Source organism: Vitis riparia, chromosome 18 (genome assembly GCF_004353265.1).
Source record: "Vitis riparia cultivar Riparia Gloire de Montpellier isolate 1030 chromosome 18, EGFV_Vit.rip_1.0, whole genome shotgun sequence".
Lineage (NCBI taxonomy): Eukaryota > Viridiplantae > Streptophyta > Magnoliopsida > Vitales > Vitaceae > Vitis > Vitis riparia.
The window spans coordinates 10,190,287-10,207,408 of NC_048448.1; the positions used below are offsets into that span (position 1 = coordinate 10,190,287).

Consider the following 17,122-nt stretch of genomic DNA (forward strand, 5'->3'; position numbering starts at 1 on the left):
TTTAATTTAAAAATAAATTATAAAATTTGCTAACTTAAACCTGATTAAATTGATATGGATTAAAATTTAAATTATTTATGAATTTGTGAAATCCAAAACTGACTTAAATCTGATTAAATTGATTATGAATGGAAAATTTGTTTTGAAGTTGGGATGAACTTGAGTTCTTTTGATTGGGCCAAAGGTTCAAAAACAGAAGATTAAGCCGTATTAGAAATGAGGCCGCTTACAGTCCAGTGGTTCAAAAATTGGGCCTCAGCACCTGACTGATTATGGTTTGCTTGCAGCGCCTAACGAGCCGCGATCTTCATCTGCACAGAAGCATTCAATAATTTTCTCTGGACACTGCGTTTCGACCGATCGCTGACTTCAAGGTACTATCTCCAGTCTCTATTCCCAATTCAACCAATCGACTTCTAGGATAGGTACAATCGTTTGAAAGCCGAGAAAATACTTGTAGTTTTAGATACAATCCTTTGGATGCGCAGAAAAAAAAAAATTGAGAAGATGAAAAGAAAATCGTAATTTTTTCACCATCTAGGGCACGAGAATACAGAAAATGACGCTTTAGGTAGAACTCGTATGACACTTTGGCTTAGTTGATCTGAGTTTATTTATTTATTTTGGCACCAAAGAAAATGAGAGAGATAATATAGGAATGAAAATGTTGTTTTCTTTTTATTTTTCTTCATTTTTTTGGTAAGCCGAAGGTCGGATTTTACTTTTGAGTGCTTTATAACTTGGGAATGCTATTGCTGGAAGTTTTGAAATCTAGGGTTTCTCTATACACAGACGTGGAACTATTGCATGGTTGGATTACGGCTAAGACTGAAATTTTTGTTTGATTAATGTTCTTTGCTGTTTGGAAATGTTTTCTTCTATAGAAATGGATTCAGTTTAGATGCAGAGGAAATATGAGAAATGTAATTAAAATTTTGAATTTAAAGTTTTCATCATTGAGGATGAGGGAATATAGAAAAATAACACTTTACTTAAGATTCACACCGACCTTTTGGCTTAGTTGACCTGGGTTTATTTTATTATGAAAATGTTGTTGTTGTTGTTGTTGTTGTTTTTATTTTATTTTATTTATTTATTTATTTATTTTCTTCTCTATTTTCTTGGAAACCAAACATTGGGCTAGGGTTTCTCTTGGAATGCTTTTAACTCGCCAATAAAATTGCTGAAATTTTGAATTCTAGTCACTTTGGGCTACAACTCAAGATAGATTTTTTTATAATTAGAAACAAAAGAATATAGTAAATATGGCAAAAAATATAGTAAATATGGATAAAGAAACAAACAAGAAGGATGAGGAATCCTCCCTAAAATTCAACCGCCTTATCAAAAAGTATGTTTGAAGCCTCCAAAATATTAAGTAAATCTATACAACAGTAAAGCGTCACATGGGAATATACAAAAAGACAATTCATTGCTCCAATATTAGAATAATTTATCCTTCCAAGAAAGACCTACTCGATGATCCTCTCCTTGCAAACCCCAATCTTTCTATCTACACACCAAATACATGTTAAGTTGGACCACATTGAGAGAATTGCCCTTAAATGTTATGGAGCAAGAGGCCCAAAAAGAGGCATAAAAATGAATGAGATCCCAAAGAGTGTTTGAAGTCCTCGTCTTGTTCTAAAAAATCCTAGCATTTCTTTCCCACCAAACAACTCAAATCACTTTTGAGACAAGCGGTTTCCCAAAGAACATTGCCTCTAATGGAGCTTCCCAAGCACAAGCTAGAATTTTGGGAACATTATCTTATACAATTTTGTATACATAAAAAATTGGGTTGAATTGACATTCACTAATTTACCATTGAAGCATAAATGATACCTGATGTAAATGGAAGCCTTTGAAGGGGAAAGAGAAAAAAAAAAGCCTCTTATCTTAAAAGAAGAAATAAAGAAATTCAAAGTGAAAAATGAGTAAAAATTAATTTATTTTTATCAGTTATAACTAATAGCCAATAAATAATATAAAGGTGAATTTATTATGATTGACATAGCTAAATAAGAAAGATGTGGAATGTGAAATATGAGGGGAACTAAGCAATATAATAAGAGTGCTTTAGGAAGAAAAAAGTCTAAAATATTTTCTTACTTTTATATTTAGTACAGATAATGTTCTGATTATAGGTTCAATATCATCAGAGTGAATATTTGAGTCAATTTTGGATTATGATTAATGCTGTATTTTTTGTATCTTTGGTGCTTTTATTACTGTTAGACTTTGTTAGGCTGCCTATTGCATGTTTTTAGTATTGTTGAAATCAGGGATGTCAACAGGGCAGGCCAGACAGGGCTCCCTCCCTCTGAGCCCACTCCTACTGGAAATTGCAAATCCTATCTCCAGCTCAAATTCAAGATGGGACTGGACTACTTGTCCATACCTGGGGTGGGATGGGAGAGGAAGAAAATCCATTATCGGGCACCTCAAAGTTAAATGCTAAATATTAAAAAAAAAAAGAAGGTAAAAATCAGTTTGGGCTATAAGAAAATAGAACAAGTAAAGGATGAAAAGAAAGATTGAACAACACAATTACAAATTGGTCCACAATACATACCAACAAATCATTGAAGGAGAGCCTGATGTAAGTTAGAGGGGCTTCCATGAGATGCAGGTAAAACCTCCCACTGAAAATTGCAACAAGATGCAGATAATCCCCAGCCTGAAAATTGTTGCCATCAAGAGAAAGATTAAGACTGTTCCACTACCAAAATGAAGAGAAAAATGGTTTTTGATTTTGCTAAAATTTCATTTGTAAAGAGAATGGGCATTTGAGAGAAAAACAATGGCCCACATAGGAGAATGCAGAGAATCATAGAAGGAAAGATTCAGTTACCATAATACTTCCACAAGGGTGGGACTGTAACATGAAGGAGGCTAATCGTAGAGAACAAAGGGCAAAAGTGAAGAAGAAGATGGCTAGGGTTGAAATGTGGGATGTTTGGGATTTTACAGAACACATAAAGATACTTTACTAAATTACAGTGTAGTCTGGCCTCAATGATAGCATACCTTGTCCCACCCCCAAAACCAACTCAGACTTAAGAAAAGAAAAACCCCAACCCCAAACCCGCCCCATCCTCGATTATGTTTACATTAGAGGTAGGTTACGGCAAGGTACCTGAATTACCTGCCCTATTGCCATCCTTGATTGAGATTCATTGAACATAAAAAACATTGGCTCCTCATTTCTGCACTCTAGTGCACCTTGGATTATGCCTTCCATCCAGGCTCTGGGAGGCCTTTATGCCTCTAAAAATTGTTTGAGGAGATGAATGTAAGAATACAAATGCATCATAAGGTTCGAACTGATCAATTTAATTTACACTGAACTGACATAGTTTTTAACATCATGTCTAATTGACAAGATTAGGAATGTGGTGATCTTCCTTACTTGTGCTAAAATGGTTACTATAGCTGCGAATGGTTGTTGTTTTCTTTTTCCAATAAAAATACACAGGTTCTACTTTAAAACATTATTTCCTTTGTTGTTAATTGCAAATTTTCACCTATCTAATGGTGGCATAAATTTATATATAAGGTAGTTTAGCTAGTAGCCATATTATAGCATGATAATTCAAGTATTTCATAGGGTCCAATTTCTATGGGCTAAGATTCTGGGTGCCAGAAGAGGGACTAACTTGTAAGACCAGGTAGAAGTGATAATGAGTAAGAATAGAATTAAAAGTACATCAAAAAGGTCATGAAATGCATATACTAGAAAAAATCATCCACTGGTTTCCCTTGAAATAACTGCAACAGGGTGCATATTTGACAATTGATCTTATTCTCAAAATTTGATTAGCTGGATTTTATAAAATGTGATTTTGCAGAAATGGTCCAAATTTTTACTGATCAAAAAAAAAAAAAAATGTGATTTTTGCAAGATGAATCCAGATTATTTGAACTTGTCAGGAACTCAAAGCTTCTCGTCCTGTCTCTTGTCCTTCAACTTTTGTCAAACTCCCACTTTTATCACAAAATCAACGTTTCTCATGCGTTGTTTTGAAGAAGCTAGACAATCTGGTGAACTTTTACTGTGTAAGCACCACAAAATATTTGCTCTTATTTGGTTATTTTCCATGTATAGCAGAGCATTGGCAGACAAACTAGAGAAAACACTGATGGAGTGCGTTGTTCAGGGAATCATAGAGACCCAGGTAAGTTTCAACCATTTTCTATTTTTAGTTCACCTTCCTGTAATATTTACAATATCTCATACTAGGTATGAGTGGGGTTTTGTAATGTTCTTGGGAAATCTTGTGTACACAATGCTCAGACACAAATCCTATTAGATGGATTAAGAAACCATTGAGAGTCAAATAAAATGTCACAGAATTGCTCTAACCAACCTTTGTAAGGTTTCAGTAGGAAATGGTAAGTGAGAACATCATCAGTGTTATTTCCTTTTCCCTTTTTTTTTTTTAAAAAAAAAAATAGGCTGAAAAATACAACAGAATTCACTTATACATATGCTATTAAATTTCATCAACACAAGCTGCCTAGGAATTCCATTATGAATGTAGGAAGAACTCCTATGCTTGCCAATTCTGACAATAAACTTAAATGTCTTTTCCAATGGTTTCTCGTTTCGCATAACATGGCAGGCTCACTGGACATCTTTGTTGCAAATGAATTCTTTGCTCTTAAAACTTGCTCACATCACTTCCATTTCTTGTGACAGAAAATCTATGGTCAAAACTCTTCTGCTCAAATTTGCTACCTGAGTTTTTCCAACTGTATCCACAGAAAACAGCTGATGTACTGTCTTTTGGGGTCAGGCCTCAAAACTTCCCATCTTACTTCCATACTGTGTAGCAGCTTTACTCTTTGGCAAATCTGTGCAAAATATGAAATACATTCTTGCATCTAAAACTCACTATGTATAATCTTGTTTACAATGGTTTGTCCCCGATCATTTCTGTAATTATTGGAGAAAAAAAATCTAAAATATATATTTTTTGATAGTTAAACCAAAATTTTATTAAAAGGTGCCCAACAAAAATGGGGAGTAACCCAAGTATTAAAAATGCATAGAGAGAATGTTGAAAAGCACAAAAAGATAATTAAAAATAAAAAGCCATTCACTACCTTAACCTCTTTCTAAACTGTTGCTAAAGTCTAACAGGGATCCAAAATCACAATAAAGAGTATCTAAAGAGATATGTTCCACCAAAGCTTCCATGCCTTTCCACACTCAAATTCTTATTGATAATTATTAATTTTCATATCAATTCCTACCTTACCATTGGATATGGGGTTTAAGGGGAAGTGTTAATATATTCTTGTCTTGCAGCATGTTGAGGCCCTTGAGATCCTTCTTCAAGGTCTTTGTGGTGTTCATAGAGAACGATTAAGGATCCATGAATTGTGCCTCAAAAGTGGCCCAAACCTCGGTGAGCATTTTTTGTTGCCTTCTAAATATTTAATTATTTAGCACCTGTAATCCACATAAAGTACACATACATGGTCAGAAGTCCAAATCGTTATTCCCCTTACTCTGAAGCACACACTCTATGGTAGTATTACATTATGGATTATTTGCAGTTTGACCTATCTTGGACACCTACTTGATTTCAACATTTTCTTGACTCTATCCAAAGTTACTATTGATTGCTTGTCATGCCCCTGCCTAGATCAACTGTGCACTTGGATCTGTTATGTAAGATTTCTTGATATATAAGATGCTTACAAAAAATGTAAAAACAATTCTTTAAAGCTTTACCAACCAAATACATGCAGACAAAAAAATTTCAAAGTCATGTACTATCCATTTATACACATTCATGTCAGTGATTAGGTTATCTATTGATTTTGTGGGCTCTCTCTGTTTGGCTAACAATAAGGCTGGTAGTGCCCCTTTTTCAGGGCTTGTAGCTTCAGAGGTTCGACTATTATGTGACCTTGAGCAGCCAGAACCCACTTGGTAAAACCTGGACTCTCTCCTACTTCCTGCATTAGTTGTGTGTGAGTAGGAGTGCAAATTCATATATTTATATTCATGAAAAGCTTTTATCTTGTAGGATAGTTCGGCATATTGGGGGTGCCATGAGAGGTTCTGGTGCTGAACAAATTTCAGTTCTGGTGAGGACTATGGTGGAAAGCAAAGTAAGCAAGAATGTATTGCGCTTATTTCATGCACTTGGCTACAGATTGGACCATGAATTGCTGAGAGTAGGATTCGCCTTCCATTTTCAAAGGGGTGCTTCAATTACAGTTACTGTGTCGTCAGTCAATAAGATGCTTAAATTACATGCAACTGATGAGGCTGTGCCAGTGACACCTGGTATACAGATGGTTGAAGTGACAGCCCCTGCATCTTCCGAAAACTATAGTGAAGTTGCTGCTGCTGTGTCATCCTTCTGTGAATATCTTGCACCGTAAGAGCTTTTATTTTCCTTTTAAGTTGCTTGCTCATGACCCTTACGAGACTGACCTAGTTTTGCTCCTTGTACTTCCAATGGCCAAGGGCCATTGGGGCACACTTGCAACTCATGAGGGTAGTCCTATTTTAACATACTGTTCTATTCTGGAAATTGGTTTAGTATAAGTTTGAATTTACATGCAGATGGACCACCACAAATTACATAAATATTTGGATGCAAACTTGATACTGGCTATATTTGGGTTTGGGATCTGTATGATAAGGCTTTTATGTCTTAAGCTAATTTGGGTTAGCATCATGGGAATTCATTGAAATTTTGTTGAGTAATTAGAAAGCAACATGCCAGTGGACCAAACTCCATGATTCAAACAAATTTGGGATAGGACAAGACTTCTGAATAACCATAGACTTGCAGCTTAAAAACCAAGAATGTTGCAGAACCTATTTCTAATTCAGCAAGTACCATGAATTCCAAAAGGCTTGAATGACTTATCATAACAATCCTAGGTATAATTTGCATTTCAGAACGTACTGTTTTATTCATCCATTTCCTTTATAATCCTTGAAAGGAACTATTAATTCATGGATACTGATCTCTGCAACTAGGTGAGGAGAATTGAAATGCTGGAGCAAGACGAGGGTTAGACATGCATGTAGTGAAATCATAAACAATTTTGGCTCTTTCTGGTTATTGTTATTTACAGGTGTTTTTGATATTTATTTTCAGGCTTCTACATTTATCAAAACCTGGTACCTCAACAGGAGTTGTCCCTACTGCTGCTGCAGCTGCAGCATCTCTCATGTCAGATGCTGGGGTTACAACTTGATAGCAAAGATTCTAAAATTGCAAGATGGTGAGAAAATTCTATATTAACTATGACGTGCCATTGATTTTATTAGCATCCATGGGAGCTGCAGCCAAATACTGTTGACTGCATTATAAATCCCAAAAATAAACAGCCTTTGATAACTGTGAACCTTTTTCTAGGTTTTTACAAATCAATTTTGTGGTGTAATGATTAGAAGAGACCGATCAAATGCCCTAAGATAACCATTCGTGAGGTTTGAATTTAGCAGTGCTGTAAACAAATGCTGAATGACTTACCTTAGGTTAAATATCAATTTGTAAACAGATGGCTCCAAGTGGCTCAAGTCTATTAAGCAGCTGACCTTCAGAATTAAGACCTGAGTTTTCTTATGAAATCATCAGGGGGATAAGTTTGTGCTTCTGCTTTCTGGCCAAGGTATGCATACTCCGGTAGTCCTGTTTGATGGCATTAGTCTATAAGCTAAGGACCCTAAACTACAAGAAAGCCCCATAAATGGGCAACAGTGTTAAAAGCCATGGCCTATTGTCGAGCTCTTTTCCTCTTTTAATTAGTTTAATATTTTAATTTTAATGTTTTGGAGAACTGCTGATAAGTTAGTTCATTAACTCTAGTATCCGTGTCCTATCTTGTTTTGAATCTAACATATTAATTTGCATGACATGTAGGCCTGGTTGTTTGTTTGCTCTTTCATTTTCCTTTTTATTTTTCTTTGTTTTTCGTTTTTAGATCAAGTTTTTTCCAAATGTTTGAGTTTTAATTAAAAAAAAGAAAAAAAGGAAGTTAAATTTTGACTTTTGTTTGAATTTAAAAAGACTCAATTTGTTTTCTTCTCTTCCCAGTCAAACTTGGACTATCTAAAGACAAATCCGACCTCGGCCCAGCTATTTCTTTGTTGTCACCCACCACTGTGCATCACCTACATTCTTCTCAGATTGTGGGTCTCCACTCGAATCACCATTGGTTTCATTGAGGAAGAGCGGTATCTCCACTCTATCACTATTCACTACTGCCCTAGACCAAGGGTAGTACATCACCCTCCATCGCTTCAAGTCTCTCATTACCTCGGTCATCTTCTAATTCTAATTGCGACACGTTTACGCTTACGGAAAGGAAAATGGTGGTTTTTGGACCATAAAATGATCTTACAATTTAGCTCCTTAAAGCATTTATAATTTTGTCTTTCCTCTTCCTTCGCTTTTAACACTTTTACTGTTGTAAGAAAATCTTTTTTCTTTTTTTTTTTGTTTTGGATTTTTGAAAATATGTAACATAATTGTTATACTTCTGATTTTAGGTTGTCAAATTATTGATTCTTAGATGTCTTATCTAACAATTATTTTTTTATTAGGCAAAAATGTTAAATTATTCATTTTTAAGTTTTAATTAATATAATAAATTTTGACATTTTGAGTATGAAAATATGTTAATTATTATTTTCCATGTAATTGTTTGTTTTAAACGTCTTTCTTATTTGAAAAAAAGGGACTAATTTGTTTTCGAGATACATCTAAGGATTAATTTTTAGATTTTACGGCATGAGAAAATAATCTAAAAAACTTATTTCAAAATAAATCATTTTTTGTTAATTAAATTTAGTTGCATTTTTTGTTTTTCCAATTTTATTTTTTAAAATTTGAAAAAAAATAAAAAATCAATGTTTGATAATCATTTTTAGCCTTTGGATTTACAATTTGAAAGCAGGAGAAAATAAAAGAATTATAAACCTGCTGATTTTCAAATCTTATTAAACAAGTTTTGAAAGGAAACCCGTATTCCACCGCCACTGCTCCTTCTCATAAAGAAATCTGCAAAAGCTGATCACCGATTTTCACCCCTTTTCCTAACATTTTTAAAGACTAAAAGTAAAACTAAAAATATTTTTTTTATAAAAAAATAACCTTCAAAAATAGGAAAAACAGAAAGGTACTATTTCTCAAATTGGATCATGAGAGCATAAGTCCACGAATCACACAAGAAGGGCATGTTCAAGAGAGTATCTAATCAAACCACTAACTCCATATCCATCTATAAAACTGTTAATTTTATTTTGCTATATATCAATCTTTTAAAAATAAAAGAAATAACAAATAATCTAAGCATCCATAGGTGTGTCTTCCTGGAGGACGGTTGATGCTACGATAATTAACATAGATGATGAGGGGCAACATCACTTCTACAAACAAAACCCAACCCAATCTTTGTGTGTTCTTACCGCCGCAGCCTCAAAAAAACCAAGACAAAGCCTTGTGGGACTATTTTCTTTTCAACGACCAAAAAGGAGGAGAAACAAACACGGCAATACATGCAGGAACACACAATAATTTATCCCGTGAAAAATGATACAACTATGGGTGGGGGAGAACAATAAAAGACATCTTTACTTCAAACAGGAAGTTTTCAAGACTATACAAGAAAATGATACCTCTACATGTTGGCCAGAATTTCTCTCATTTCTGCTACAGATGGAATGGTCTCGGTAGGATAAATCTTGGCAACCAGTTGTGCGAAGCTATCATATTTGTCCAGAAACTCCTTCTGTCAAAATTTGAGACAAGCCTTCATTAGGCATTTGATAACAAGTGACACACAAAGAGGAGTTTTTTCAGAGCATGTGAAAGAGATTTGACACAACCTTCATTAGGTATTGTTAGAAATATACAAAGACTCCGTGTTTTCTCAGCACAAAACCTATGTGCATGCACGAGAAAGAGACATGAATACTACTCTCACCTAACAATTATTTGGGATACAAGGAAAACAGGTTAAAAGCATGGTTTCCATAACCAATAGCAAAAACCATCATCAATATGCTTTTTACTTGATTCAGCAACAATCCATAACTATCTTTCAACCTGTGGTTTTGGGCATCGGATTTTTTTTCATGATTTTTTATTTGTAGCTCTTACTAGTTTTGAATATTGCTTTTGGTGATATCGGGTCCTGTATCACATTCACACATTTCCTTCTTCCAATTTATTTTTATTCTTATTTTTCATTTTTTTTTTCAAGTCTTCTGCTCTCTTTCATTTTTTCCCTCTTTTATTTAAATTCTTTATAAATGCAGAAAAAGAAGATTGAATTTGTGTCTTCCAAATGTCCACATCTTCTTAACATCCCTGTTCTTTTGTTTTTCCCTGTTAGTTAAGTTCTTTAGCATTGCAGAAAAAGAAGAGCAAACTTTGTCTTCAAAATATCTGAACATGAATAGAGCTTCCAACCCCTAATTCTTGAACATGTTATCTGAGAAAACCCCGCTTACCTTGCATTTATCCCACAAAGATGGCAAAAGTTCTTCTGAAGTTAAATTCTTCTGCAATCTCTTATACATTCCATTAAAGGACTTGTCAACCTGTACAATGGAACACATGATAGTATAAACAGTGATTGTCTAAGAATAGGCATACAGGGACTCTAGAAAGTATCAACTGACTTACCCCAGATAAACTGGATTTCAACATCTTCCGAAGATCCATTTTTGACAATCCCAGCTGGAAAGGGATCTGAAATGATTTGAGAAAAATTACATCAGCCACAAGATAAAATAATTAGAAAAGTAACAAATAGTAATTAAATACATGTAAAAAGATAATAGCAACAATAATGCAATGGGGATGATGCACAGCATCGAAACCCAGTCAGAAATAATGCAATGAAACTCTCCATTACAATTTTTTAGCCTTGAACAGCCAAAATGTGAATGTTTCACCTTAGTCAGACGCGCCCTCTTATAGAGGCAAAGGCTAACACATGGAAGATAACAATATCAACAAAGTTCCATCATTCATAGAATGAAATGGAATAAACAATTGTTGTATGAGCTAGAGGCATAGAATGGTAAACAAACTTCTCTATGAAGCAATAGTTTCCCAGGACCAGCCCCACAATACAAAACAACCCTCCCCCAGTGGTCTTCATAAATCCCAAGCATGCATAGCTCATGGAAAGGTTTCTCTTTGAAGCTCGCATTGCACTAAGCTCTAGGAAACTTACTCAGCAGAGGTTTAGTGATTAGCTAAGGTGGTGTTTGTTTTTTGGTTGAATAGAAAAAACATTTATTTCTTTTATTCAACTAAAAGTAACCTATTGATATCAACTAACATAACAAAAGTAAACCTGTTATCAATAAGTTTAGTTTAGTTATGTTGACTTAGCTGAATAGAAAAGACCAAAATACCAAATATTTTTTGTCTTTTCCATTCAGCCAAAAATCAAACACCAACTAAGTAATTCAAGTTGCAGTTGAGGAAAATGCTATGCCTACTTAGTACTCATGAATGGATGATTCACTCAGAAATTCATAAAATGCTCTTTGGGGCTCACCTTGCACCAAGCTCTAGGAAACTTCCTAGGCAGAAGTTGACAGATTGGCTAGGTTCTTTCTGTCAGGGTGGTTCCTCTGTTATCAAAGTGGAAATAAAAAAAAAAAAGAGATTTGCTAGGCCATTCAAGTTGCAGTTAAGGAAACTGTTGTGCCCACTTTAGGATTCATGAGTAGATTAAAGATTCATCGAGTACATTGAGAGAATGCAGTTCCAACCTTCCTTATAGGATCCACAGAAAGGAATATCAACCCATGGATCCTCAGTTGGACATGATTTCTTGGGATCACACACTCAACCGCTACCACAAGGAACACTACTGGTCTCAAGATGTTATCACTCTGAAAGGCCCACTTAGGAGTCATGTGAAAGCATTGGATTGACAATCCACATTCTTATCCAATTCCCAGTCATCTGCATGCGGGAATGCAGACGGAAGTCACCCTGAACATTTGATGAATGTTTAGAGGGACTCCATTTAGATTTGACCATAAGAAATAGGAACATAACCTCATTATTCCTGGATAAAGCCAAGCATTCGAGCATGGTTCGAGTCATATTGATTCTACTTGCCCCTTCTGAGGGGCATTTGTGATGCTCAAGATATTTTAAGCAGCTATCTGACAGAATGTACATCCATTTGTGGAAAATAAGAACTATACACAATCAACAATATGCTAACCTCTTCTGGTGAGATGGTGAACATCAAATCCTCAGCTCTTCGAGCAAACTGGAAAAGCCGTTCGAATTGCTGAAAACAACAAACTTAAATGAAAACATGACAGAAAGTAGAATTCATTATAAGGAGACATCAAGTAACTTCAAACAAACATAAAATAAGATTTCATAAGAGATAATAGATAATAGGATAATTCAAGAGAGGTGGACTACATTTTCCTCCTTGCTGGGAAAAAAATGTGGATTACTTACAATGTATATGATCATGCTAATATGCCGCATGCAAGCTTGTTCATAAGATTCACTGGCCTGGTGATAGAATTTGGCTAAAGTGGGAACAACATTGGCTAGGTCATACAAACTGCATGAAACTGTCTGTAATCAGGATCCTTAGTATTAAGAAATCATAAGAAGAATCTACTTAGAGAATCATGCAAAAAATAAATAAACAAATACCTATTCTGGAAAGCTGCAAAATTCTCCAAAAGCAAAATATCAGCATATTTTGGGTCGGTTTGTGCAATTTTCTCCAAAGTCACAAACATTATGGTAACCTGTCAAACAATAGGTCCCACTTCATGGAATTGAATCTCTTATAATAAATAACATGCATTGCTACAATCTCTTAAACCACTACTAAAACTTAATAGATGGTAGTGTAGAGGCTGCAAATTGGACACCCCTTTGAAGTGTATACTATTTATTTCTTATTTTTTGGAGAGGTAATCTAAATAAAACAAATTAGCTCTGATCTAAGAACTATTTATTTACCAGTGTTAGCTTGACTAAAAAAGGCATTCCTACATTCACAGCCTTCAATTAATGGACCTATTTTTTTATATAAAGTAAAGGTGAAATAACTAAAAATGAGAAGCAGAAGAAAACAAGTTAAAGGTGAAATATCATGATACTTCTATTCAATCAAATACCCAATCATAATATTTCCACTGGAGAATGTAACTAGCAAGCATAAGTTCTATTAATTGGAATACTTGTGACTATCCCCATTCTAATTGGAGGTTGGTTTCCAAAAAACAGGTGCTGGCTTAGTGGTCTAATTTCAATTAATGGGTCAGTACTATGTTGACATGTTCTCATTCCCAATGATGTTCATATTCCGTATAACAAAATGGACAAGCAGATTAGGGCTTTGGACCACAAAAAGCTTCTGAGAATGGTAGCCTTTCTACATTGCAGTTTCAGAGGTTTTGGCAGTTTTGAGGTCCGCTTAATTCAGAAACAAGAATAGATGGCAAAATACAGCCAGAAATTTTTCTATGCCTTCCTACTTACGTAGAAAATAACAATGCCCTGTCTGATGCCCCATAGTTCCAATTGCCCAAGAATAAAAACAAGTGTTGTGCCTTTGCATTAAGCAAACCATATCATATTATGTTGCTTGAGTACTTTACTGCTCACTGTTCCACTCAATTGCTTGACTCAATAAAGCTTTGTACCAGCTGCTTGAAATATACCAATTTATCTTGGCATAAAATAAAACTATACCACAGTGGCTAATCCATTATGTTGCTTAACCAACATTAGAGAGGGGAGTACTCACAAATTTTGTGTATGCCTGATCAACCAAATCTCTAGATTGTCCCTGGATGTACTGCTCCATACGGGTTGCAAGAGTTGCAAATCTATGTAGAATGGATAACATTTGGTATGATGTAAGACCAAGAACAGAAGCATTATACATATGAAGGCAATATTAAATGAAATAAGGAATTGTAATTTTTCAGAAAATGGAATTTACTAATGCTCACAAAAGACAGTTAAAAAATTTACAATTATTTTTTTTATTTAGTTTTCTACATAGATATATGTTGAGGCATTTAAATGCAGTATCTTAAAGTCCTTGCAATCATATATATATATAGTGACATTTAACCTTATCCAGAAAGGCTTGCACTCCCCAAAAGCAACAAACCATTTAGAAAAACAAACAAAGAGTTGTCCATAGTTCAAAACTCAAAAAAACCATATGAATTGAACATTAAAGAAAATACCATGCTGTTAGAGTGGGACGAGCAAAAATGAGTTCAAATAATCCTAACATCAAGTAGTGCAAAAGCCAAATTTAGTTCAGGATAAAACAAGCATCTAATAGCAACTGATGTTTTAAAAGATGCCCTACTTTAATTTACCCAGGTATAAATTATCAACAATAATGATTGATTAATAGGATAATCTAAACTAGAGAAATAAACTGTATGCCCAGCAGATTGCAAAAGGAAACACGTGACTTCAACCATGACTGCAATAAAGCTATTAGAACAGAAGTCTAATTCATCAGAAAAATCATACAAAAAGCTTAACATAATTGCACTTGCAATTTATAGTTGCAAGAAGATTCCAGAGAGAAAGAGATAAAAACTCATGATAGCTTAGTTTACCTGGGAATATATGATAATACACCCGTCTGCCGAACATTACGTTCATTTCTTTCAATCTGGTGGCAAGCTTCATCAACAAACTGCAACATAATTCATTGCTTAGACTGGTAAATATCACAACCTGGAGAACAAAAATAGCCATATATTGTTTCAGCTTAAAGACAAAAACTTACACGGCCGAACTGCATAGAAATTCTTGACTCCAGATCATCAAGCAAGAGGCGTACAAATCCTGCTGCATCAGCTTTCTGACCAGAAATATACCGTTCTGTAATCCCATGCATTGATATGCAGCGCAAAGGATCAATCTTGTATGCCCAATCCACCACTGCATAAAAGTCTTCCTAGAATCACATAAAAAATGACAAATTTCGCTAGTCAAAACTTGGAATTTTTGGAGTTACTTAGGAGATTAACTTCGTAAACCACCATAGCATAAGAGTCTCCGTAGAGGTTCAAAAAAATTGACATGTTAATATGGTAAACTTTGAAGTTTTCATAATATGTTGTGAGGCAAGGTTTGAAAACCACCTGACAGAACCTACTGTTTAGCAACAAATAAAAGTCCAGAATAGAGAAGATGTTAAGCCTGGAAGGCCAGTTGACAAAGCTTCCTTCCAAGCAACATTAAAAAGTTTAAAAGAAAAAGTTACAGTTTCCAGTGGAGCCAGGTAAATCAATAGAAAACAGAAGATTTTAAAAACAAGAAGATAAATAGGAAATTAGTCTTGATAAGATACCTAGTCTTAAGAGTTCTTTGAATTGATAAGGGCACCAGAATCCAGATGCAGATTCACTATTGCATAGTTGTCCGTATATGCACCCTTTGCTTTAAAAAAAAAAGAAAGAAAGAAAGAAAAGAAAAGAAGGTTCTATCGTGTTATGGAATATCTCTTTATCCTCCCTTCCCATATTTCTTATTTGACCACATGGCTTATCATATATATTATATACACAAGTTAAAAACCAAGAGTTGGACCTTGTTGGTTTTTTAAACTTCAGAGCTAGAGTTGCCTCTTTATCAAGGTGAGCTCACATTGTATTAAAAGAACATAGGGCTCCTCTCCATACACATAATTTCAATTAAATCTTATCCTGACAACAACAGCACCCTGCTAAACATGGATCTCAAACTGGAAATCCATTCCATGAAGTCCAAGGTGAAGTGTTACCCTCTAAAATAGTTCCCACCTGATATAAAATTCTAAACATCTAATTTCCTACAGATTAAACCATCTATCATAGCCATGCTCCTAATAGTATGAAATTTGATATCGACTATGACAGGAAAATGTGGTTGCAAGCTCTGTGCTATTGGAAGTTTCAAATGTACTTTCTCAACTAAGTAATCTCAATGTGATGGTACCAGAAATTCATTAAATTTCCTGATAATCACATAACAAAGAGCATTTTCAAATATCATTAAGTAACATGATTAAGTAAACATAAAGAGCATTTTCAAATCTCATTATGTAACATGATTAAGTAAACATAAAGAGCATTTTCAAATATCATTATGTAACATGATAAAGTAAACATAAAGAGCATTTTCAAATATCATTAAGAAACATGATTAAGAAAACATAAATAACCAATATATGTGGATCTTACTTGGATACCATCAAGCAAATCCTGAAGAGATTCATTTAATGCTCCCAGCTCTGCAGAATTTTTGCCTACAAGAATAAATAATCTTATTGAACTGATATAATTTGAGAAATATCAGAAGCAGAATTTCACATAATTCGGATTAACTCAATGTGGACCGAACAGATGAACAGCCCTAAAAATGAAGGGAAGATGAAGGCACACCAAAAAACAGATTACCAGTTTTGTTGTCATTTTCATCAATGTCCAAAATACCCAAATCATCATCATTGGCGTCATCGTCATTGGATCCCGTTTTATTACCATTGGCATGACCCCCTGGAGGAACCAATGCAGGAACCTCAAAGCACATGAAGTGTGCAAAAAAAGAACTCTGCAGTTTGAGTAATGAACGGATAAGAGTTTTAATACCAAAAACAATATTGTGCAGATTCCAGAATATGAGTCAAAATTATAACCTCGTCTACAAGAAGTGGGATGAAAATTGTCAGCATTTTTGCATAAGCATCCGAAACATTTGAAGTGTCCGTGTTGTTCATATTTTGACCAGAGCCTGTAGAAGCTTCAAGCCAGACAGTTGGATTTCTTGATGCTTTGGTACTAGCACGAAGCTCATTTGCAAACTCACGAGCCTATAAATGATATAAAAGAACTTTCAGACACCACATATTCAAACATACTGAATTTCTAAACTGGCACAAGATCTAGTAATTAATTAAGGACCTATCAAGTCTTAAATAACAAGATTCCTCTTCTACCACTTCTTCCTTTTAATGTAATTCTGAAATTAAACATAAAACTTAAACAATAGAGGATGCAACTTCTTTACAGCCAGATACTCAGCATTTGACCATTATTAAAGGAACCTTTGAAGAGGTGAAAAAC

At 34.6% G+C, this 17,122-nt stretch overlaps 2 protein-coding genes across 6 annotated transcripts in view; one reads left to right on the forward strand and one right to left on the reverse strand.

Moving 5' to 3' along the window:
- Window positions 1–248: 248 nt before the first annotated feature.
- LOC117907033 (mediator of RNA polymerase II transcription subunit 18) lies at window positions 249–7,891 on the forward strand. 4 transcript variants are annotated; one of them, XM_034820367.1, is made up of 7 exons: window positions 249–374; window positions 4,112–4,178; window positions 5,315–5,414; window positions 5,887–5,944; window positions 6,042–6,398; window positions 7,131–7,257; window positions 7,392–7,891. In XM_034820367.1, exons 2-6 carry the CDS (start codon window positions 4,143–4,145, stop codon window positions 7,228–7,230), a joined length of 651 nt encoding a protein of 216 aa, XP_034676258.1. In that variant the 5' UTR covers window positions 249–374; window positions 4,112–4,142; the 3' UTR covers window positions 7,231–7,257; window positions 7,392–7,891. The 4 variants fall into 4 exon arrangements, with proteins under 4 accessions (XP_034676258.1, XP_034676257.1, XP_034676256.1 ...); XM_034820366.1 differs by having other exon boundaries at window positions 7,537–7,891; XM_034820365.1 differs by having other exon boundaries at window positions 250–374; window positions 4,109–4,178; window positions 7,131–7,891.
- Window positions 7,892–9,231: 1,340 nt separating this feature from the next.
- The window catches only part of LOC117907032 (exocyst complex component SEC3A), a 50,810-nt gene continuing 42,919 nt past the window's right edge, over window positions 9,232–17,122 (reverse strand). The window contains exons 14-26 of one of the 2 annotated variants that reach the window (XM_034820363.1): window positions 16,696–16,869; window positions 16,457–16,610; window positions 16,241–16,305; window positions 14,803–14,973; window positions 14,630–14,709; window positions 13,792–13,873; window positions 12,687–12,784; window positions 12,483–12,591; window positions 12,235–12,303; window positions 10,668–10,733; window positions 10,493–10,582; window positions 9,656–9,768; window positions 9,232–9,492 (exon numbers count right to left, since the gene is read on the reverse strand). In XM_034820363.1, coding sequence (XP_034676254.1) covers window positions 9,658–9,768; window positions 10,493–10,582; window positions 10,668–10,733; window positions 12,235–12,303; window positions 12,483–12,591; window positions 12,687–12,784; window positions 13,792–13,873; window positions 14,630–14,709; window positions 14,803–14,973; window positions 16,241–16,305; window positions 16,457–16,610; window positions 16,696–16,869 — 1,269 coding nt within the window. In that variant the 3' untranslated portion in view covers window positions 9,232–9,492; window positions 9,656–9,657. Of the gene's footprint in view, window positions 9,769–10,492; window positions 10,583–10,667; window positions 10,734–12,234; window positions 12,304–12,482; window positions 12,592–12,686; window positions 12,785–13,791; window positions 13,874–14,629; window positions 14,710–14,802; window positions 14,974–16,240; window positions 16,306–16,456; window positions 16,611–16,695; window positions 16,870–17,122 lie in introns of both variants that reach the window. The other variant, XM_034820362.1, reaches the window with a different exon arrangement.

Excerpts from the sequence above, each read along its gene's own strand:
- LOC117907033 (XM_034820367.1), top strand. The coding sequence starts at position 4,143 with ATGGAGTGCGTTGTTCAGGGAATCATAGAGACCCAG. Across the intron at positions 4,179-5,314 it reads AGGGAATCATAGAGACCCAG|CATGTTGAGGCCCTTGAGAT; the intron begins GTAAGTTTCAAC and ends CTTGTCTTGCAG. Across the intron at positions 5,945-6,041 it reads GAGCAGCCAGAACCCACTTG|GATAGTTCGGCATATTGGGG; the intron begins GTAAAACCTGGA and ends TTTATCTTGTAG.